This window comes from Odontesthes bonariensis, chromosome 4, assembly GCF_027942865.1.
Source record: "Odontesthes bonariensis isolate fOdoBon6 chromosome 4, fOdoBon6.hap1, whole genome shotgun sequence".
Taxonomy (NCBI): Eukaryota; Metazoa; Chordata; class Actinopteri; order Atheriniformes; family Atherinopsidae; genus Odontesthes; species Odontesthes bonariensis.
In genome coordinates this window covers 9,235,017-9,242,077 of record NC_134509.1, presented here as the reverse complement: position 1 = coordinate 9,242,077, position 7,061 = coordinate 9,235,017, and the positions used below count along the sequence as shown (strand labels likewise).

At 40.7% G+C, this 7,061-nt stretch overlaps 1 protein-coding gene across 1 annotated transcript in view; it reads right to left on the bottom strand.

The window, feature by feature from the left end:
• Window positions 1-530: 530 nt before the first annotated feature.
• LOC142378116 (uncharacterized) overlaps window positions 531-7,061 on the bottom strand; it is a 10,373-nt gene continuing 3,842 nt past the window's right edge. Inside the window, exons 2-4 of the mRNA XM_075462346.1 lie at window positions 5,411-5,506; window positions 3,665-3,782; window positions 531-2,154 (exon numbers count right to left, since the gene is read on the bottom strand). Coding sequence (XP_075318461.1) covers window positions 1,547-2,154; window positions 3,665-3,782; window positions 5,411-5,506 — 822 coding nt within the window. The 3' untranslated portion in view covers window positions 531-1,546. The remainder of the gene's footprint in view (window positions 2,155-3,664; window positions 3,783-5,410; window positions 5,507-7,061) is intronic.

Here is a 7,061-nt window from a genome sequence, read left to right as displayed (position 1 = left end):
AAAAATGTTCAATATTTGATGTTTTCTACACTCTATATGAATATATTTTTGGTTTATGAGATTAGCAAATCATTGCATTATATTGTATGTACATTTTATATACAGGGTCCCAACTTATTTTGGAACTGGGGCTGTATTATGATCTACAGAATCACATGCAGAAGTGAGGTTAAATAACACAGGCATGGTATTTTGTATACCTGGGACCATGTCAATCAGAACCTTAATTGGAGTTGCCTCAGTGCTGTAATAATGAGTGGATCAAGAGTGGAAATATAAAAGTTCCACAGGTGATAGCAGTCTTCTTGTGGACTAATGAGCAATAAAAATGTGTGACGATCTGACAGAAATTGCAAATACAGTATCATTTCCTTATCTTCACTGGATTCAATTAATCACAGGTAAGGTGACTTACACTGCATAGTAGGACTCCAGAGTAGCTCCAACCAGAAAGAGCAAGACACGAGGAGCATCTTGATCAGAATCCTTCCTCTTCATGAATTGCAGAACTCATAAGTCAAACAGTGAAGACTCAAGTTTTAATTTTCCTCAGAGAGTTTGGCCAGCCGGTATTTATTGAAGTGTTTCCAACTCTTCCTTGTTAGGCATCGGGGTTTCAATTTGTTATGAACAAACAGCACCATGTACAACATGATATAAACAGCTGATGGTTTAAAGTTAAGGTGGTTCATATCATCGAGAATGTCAGTGACGCATGCAGTCCAAAGCTCGCATGTGACTGCAGATTAGCATCCAATATATGATCAGTAGCAGATGTATTTACACAGGCCGATCAATATTTAGATAAATTACATTGTAATGAGTTACAGAAAGACTGGGAATTTCTTCAGTTCAAACAGAAAGAGAGATATTTATTTCCAAGTGTATTTCTAAAATCTCGTCATCATATTTTTGGCTTCAGAAGAAAAACAACTTCAGCACTATATTTAGAGTGGAGGCACAGCAAAATTATCTTACTCTATGTCACAACGTTGGTAAATCCTTGGAACAAAGATTTATAAAGAATATGCAAATAGCTCTTCTGTGAACATCACAACTTCATGAAATTAAATTATTCCCACACACACACCACCTCCTGAGAATACCTCAAAATGGGAAACTGAATGTCTTACAAATGTATCAACTGATTGGCTATACTTTTAATTTTCTCACTGACCATTTCAATATTAACAGTAACTTCTGATGGTTTGAATAAGAAAAACTGTAATTCTCACACTGACCAGAGGGTGGGGGAAAAAAAAAAGGTCTCGAACAATTAAACTTTTTATAAAAGGAAAAGCATGGGTGCTACTATGAGCCGGGATGAGAAGAAATGCAATAAATGACTGAAGGAAGTGGAACTCAGCTCTCACTAATCTTACCAGTCACACTTGCAGTTTTCCTACCGACATGTCCAAATGTCTGTAAAAGTTCCCCTTAAGACCTTAAAGAGGCAACTTTTATGCTGTACAACCTGAGTGAACAAATGTCCCTAAAGATGCTGACTGATACAAACTGTGACATCTACACCTCACACAAACTGATGCTATCTCCTGCGTTTCCGTTGTTTTATAATGAACAGATTCTCATCTGCTGGGTACATCTGCGCTCCGAGATTTTTGTCAGCGCGATTTCTCCTGTTTCTCTTCTTCTCCACCCGCTGATGTTTTGATGCCGACCCCTGCCTCCTCCCAGTCCCAGTCCCAGTCCGGCATAGATTCTCTGGTCTTCGGTCTCTCTGACCGTCTGGCAGGGATAAAGGAACGTGCTTCATTTTATTCCTCTTCTTCTTCTTCTTCTTTGTGTTTTCTTCTGGCATTCCCCCTCTGGGAAAGTCATCTGCTTCATCCAAAACTAACTTCGCCGGTGGGAGTGGCGCCCTTGAGGTGGGAACGGGTCTTTTAGGTTTCCACGGTTTGACGCTGCCAACACCTTCCTGCTGTTTCAATTTCTTTGTTTTGGGCGTGGAGTCCCTGAACTTGTCATTAAAAAAGATATGGCTGGGAGTGGCTTTGTGGCTGTTCGGGGTCTGTTGAGGTGCGTTGTGGGGCTGGTAATTGTTTTTGTGATGACTGACTCTTTGTTTCTTTTTTGGTGGCCCAGGGGGGAGAGGCGTCTCAGAAGGAGCGGCTAAATAGCCCATTTTCCTCAACGCTAAGAGGGAAAAGAAAAAAAGGATTTAAGGACAAATGTTTATGTTTTCTAAAATACATTTTTCATGGAAAATGAAAACACAAAAAACTATGCTCGTAATTTACTTAAAGTGTTAGTTCGCCATTTTGCACATTAAGCCCTGTTTTTAGGTAGTCTGGGGTGAATTATAGATGTTCTGATCACAATTTGGACATTTGGTGCTGAACGGAGCATTTAGGTATCCACTGCGGCAGCCCCCCCACCTTTGCATTGAGTCAATGACCACTCAAGCAAACAATCATAAAACGGCATTAAACTTTCGTTTGCAGAGACATGAAACTCACCGTGTGGTCTGTGGTGGACAGCGATACGTTGGCTCGAAAATCACCGCGAAATACGCTTCCAGAGAAGTTATATTACCATTATTGTCCGTCTTCATTGATTTGTATCTGCTGCTGCTATTCAATGGTGTCCGGAAAAATAGGTCCACCAAATGCTAAAACAACTGTTAGAAGGCACATTTCGCTGCGATTTTTGGGTCAATTTATCGCTGTCCACCACTGACCACACGGTAAGTTCCATGTCTTTTCAAACGAAAGTTTAATGCCGTTTTATGATTGTTTGCTTGAGTGGTCATTGACTCAATGCAAAGGTGGGGGGGCTGCAGCAGTGGATACCTAAATGCTCCGTTCAGCACCAAATGTCCAAATTGTGATCAGAACATCTATAATTCACCCCAGACTACCTAAAAACAGGGCTTAATGTGCAAAATGGCGAACTAACCCTTTAATAAAAATGAATTTCTTCAAACCATGTATTGAAGCACAAACAGAACTTTCACATTTCCTTTAGGCTTTTAGATTATTTCATTGACCTAATACAGACATTATCGTTCACACACAACCCAAATTTTGATTGATAGTGAATTTTCATTTGACCAATGTGAATATTCTGGCTGAAATTGACATAAACATCAGCTTTTACCAGGATGTTTCTGATCGCTGGCTTGTTGTAAGAGATAATGCTGCCCGAGATAAAGTCTTTTTTTTTTTTTTTTTTTTTGCAGACTGATGTTTTTCCCCAAAATATAGTGTACATTTATCCTCTGTTCCAAGGACCATCCAAAAATCATAAACCAGAGCAGAGTGATAGCGTGGAGGTCTCCACATCTAGAAGACCTGGGAATCATCCCAATAGAACGGTGGTCAAAAAAAAATCACAATGAACACTTTCCCATCGATTTTTCACCAAGATTAAATATGAATCAGGACATAGTATTTTTCATCAAAACGTGCCCCAGCCGTGGGAATTGAAATGAACACATTCAGCACAATGCATTTCAGTCGACTGCCTCTTTTATGCCATTTCCAGCCAGAAAGAACTTGTTGGTGAAATATGAATCTACTGCAAATCATGATTTAGCATGGGTACAAAAATTGGGGAATTCATTTCAAGTGTTCTTTTTTTCCCCCATAATATGCAAAAACACACTAACCATAACCCATAATAACCTTTTGTCCGTGTGACTTACTTTTCGCCTTCAGCTTTATCCTGTGCTGCCGGCAGTTAATGTCCTCCACAGTGTCGTAGTAGCTGATGAATGGGATGCTGGGATAAACCCCTTTGAACATCTTCTGCCGCGTACACTCCTGAGCAAAATGGATATAGAAGGCAGAAACAGAAATAACCAATAAAATTACACAATGACAATTTCAGCCAAAGAATAGAATCTGACCAACAACTAGACCCCAAGGATCCAAAATCTGAGGAAGCTTTGCTCACTCCTGATATCTCATTAAGCCCATGCAATACTCTTCTGTCACCTTTAAGAACAGTTTGTAAGGTTTACGACCGTGTTGCATCGACTCCACTAGTGCTGTTACTCTGTAAATGTTTTGGAGCTTTGAATATGATATATTTTCCCAATCTTGCATTCTTGTTTTCAGCTGCTTAAGATACGAAGGCATTACTCATCTTCTTAGCAATTTTGAATCGCATAGATTTTCATCATATTGTTGAACTATGTTTTTTTACAGAGTGGTGGACTCCATTCTCCAGGATTTTTGGAAGTTTTTTACAAACTTTTCTTTAGCCATTGGCTGCTTTGTCACTCATTTTCAGTCAAGTCTTGTTTTGTTTTTCTTGTTAAGTCACTTAACACTAATCTTTGAATCATTCAAGCTATAAAAAGGTACCTAACTCAAGGGACGAACCAGTGTTGGGTCTAAAACCCCTGGCAAAAATTGTGGAATCACCAAAATGACCATTCAGAGCTTTTTTTGTAATATAATAAACATAACACGGATATGACTAAATGTTTTTTAATATGGCTTTGTATAACATATCACAGAATGTTTAGAAAATTTGACTTTTTGCTTCTTCTTTTTTTCAGATGAAGTAGAGGAAATAAGTAGAGTGTGTCCTTAAAATAATTTGAGGAAACTGGACGATAAGCCTTAAAAAAAAAAAAAAAAAAGATCTACAGCAGATAAATGGGGCCTGAAAGCGATGTTCTTAAGAAATAGGAAAATAATCCAGCAAAGACCTGAGAGTTGTATCTGGAACTTCAGTTGTTCTATCTACTGGTGGCGGAAGCCTCATCAGAAATGGGCTCCATAGAGGGACGGCTGTCAAGAGACAACTCTTAAGAAACGGCTGACGTATGCTAAATGACACAAGAACTGGACTGAAAATCAGTGGCTACAGGACTTATTGGGTGATGAATCCTCCCCAGAGACCGGACCTCAACATTAGTGAAGCAGTGTGGGATCATCTTGGCAGAGAACGGAACAAAAGGCAGCCGACATCCAAAGAGCTTTGGGATGTCCTTCAAGAAGCCTGGAGAACTATTCCTGAAGACTACTTAAAGAAAGGACAGAAAGCTGGTCTAAGAGGGTTCAGACTGTGTTGAAGAATAGAGGTGCTCAGACCAAATGTTGACTTTATAAGCTTGTTAGAAAACTACGTTTTTGACTTTTATTCTGTATTTCCATTTATTTCCAATTGTGTTTCTATTTCCCGTTTTTCTGGAAATATATAAAGAAATTCGGGGCGTCTGATGACTTTTCCACAGTATTGACCCTCTTGAAAGACTCATGGACGATTCATTTTAAATATATCACGTTGACAGTTAACCTGATTATTGTCATATATTCAGTGTTTTTTGTTTTCTTTAGGTCTTTAAAACAGTACAGACTTTTCCTAGGCTTTTGTTACCCCTGCTTTAACTTCTTTAAACATGCTGCTGTAATCATATGAGCAAGAGTGAGGTACTCACATGGCCAAAGTGTCCTTTCTGGGAGCAGTTGTAGCAGTAGGCAGGATATCGACCATTGTCTGTTCCCTGCTTCTTAAGAGGAAGACTGGTTTCAGTCTAAGGAGAGACAGAAAATTAAAAAGAGCTTGTTATTAGAAAGCTGATATGATTTATATGAATTCAAAATCGGATTTGTCTCCTGGTTTCCCTCTGCTCCGCCATCATTCCAATGCTCTCCATTGTGGTGGACTGCTGTGTATTGTAAGGTGAATATGGGTACTGATCTAAACCAGTGATTACTGAGGTATAGTTAGAGCCTGTAATGACCCTGCATGATAAGTAACTGTGTGTGTGTGTGTGTGTGTGTGTGTGTGTGTGTGTGTGTGTGTGTGTGTGTGTGTGTGTGTGTGTTGGACACAGGGTCCTGTCCCCTATGGGCCAGTGTTCTGAAAGCCTTCCATGCTTCAGCGCCCACAGCAAATACACACTGATAAAGAGAGAGAAAGGAGACACAGGCAGAGTGCATTTACTGCTAATGTTATATATACACACCCACACCTCTAATGTCATTCTTTGAAAAACACACGCGCACAACTCTGCCCACACCTTAACACTATCATCTAAGGTGCCCCCCCTCCCTCCCTCCCTCCCTCCCTCCCTCCTCTCTCAACGCCGATTCTGAGATTACAAATGATTTGTGCCCCACGTCATTTCTTAAACATAGCTCAGCTTACCCCCCCCCCACCCGTCTGTACACACCCCTGCAAACCAACATCTACCCCTCACACTTGTTTTTTTCCCCCCTCTCTCTCCCTCTCTTTTCCGCTTGAGTGGTTTTGCGGTGGAAGGGATGAATGCTATTAGAGCGTCGCGTCATTATCAGGTCAGGCCTGCCGGGCCCATCTCCATCACAAAGGCCAGGAGATCACAGACCTCTTGCAAGCACACATGCAGGCACGCATTCACATACACACATGTGCACCCTAAGGAGATCACAGTCCCCGTCTCAAGCCCCCCGACCTCCACCCTTCCTGCCCTTCTTCCCATTCAGCTTTCATGTAAATTGGCTGTAGGTCTCCCTCTGTCTCTTCCTCCCTGACCTTGGGCTTGTGTTATCTCCACATAGTCTGATCCACCACATAGAATGAATCAAAGCACGGGAGAAGGGGGAAGAAAAAAAAAGAAATTAAATCCTCCCCGTATTCTCCCATCAACCTGTGATAGTTGTGTGAAAACCTGGCACGAACATGTCTGAATGCGTGCGTATGTGTAGTGGTTGTGCGCGTCTCATGCAATATTAATTAAGTGAAGGAACCTTCGTCCCGTTACATTCCCACTCTCACAGCGCCCGTCCTGGGTATCTAAACAAGGTGAAATCCCGAAAGATCACATCAGTTTGACAAAATTTCAAAAATTTTCAGTCAGATTCACTTCCTGGTCAATGTGCTGGCAGTCCAATTGAAAATAATTTTATATTCAAACTTAAAAGATACTTTTCTACACAATCAGCTTTGAAGTATCACTCTCCAGCTCCACCTTCTTATTTTAAAAATGGTCATTTCTGGTTCCATAAGGGGGGAAAATAGCAAATGGCAAGGTTTCAAAAAGGCAGTTTATAAAGAAACGTATGCCGTCATGGTGGCCAAGCAGAAGAGCACACGAAACAGCAAAC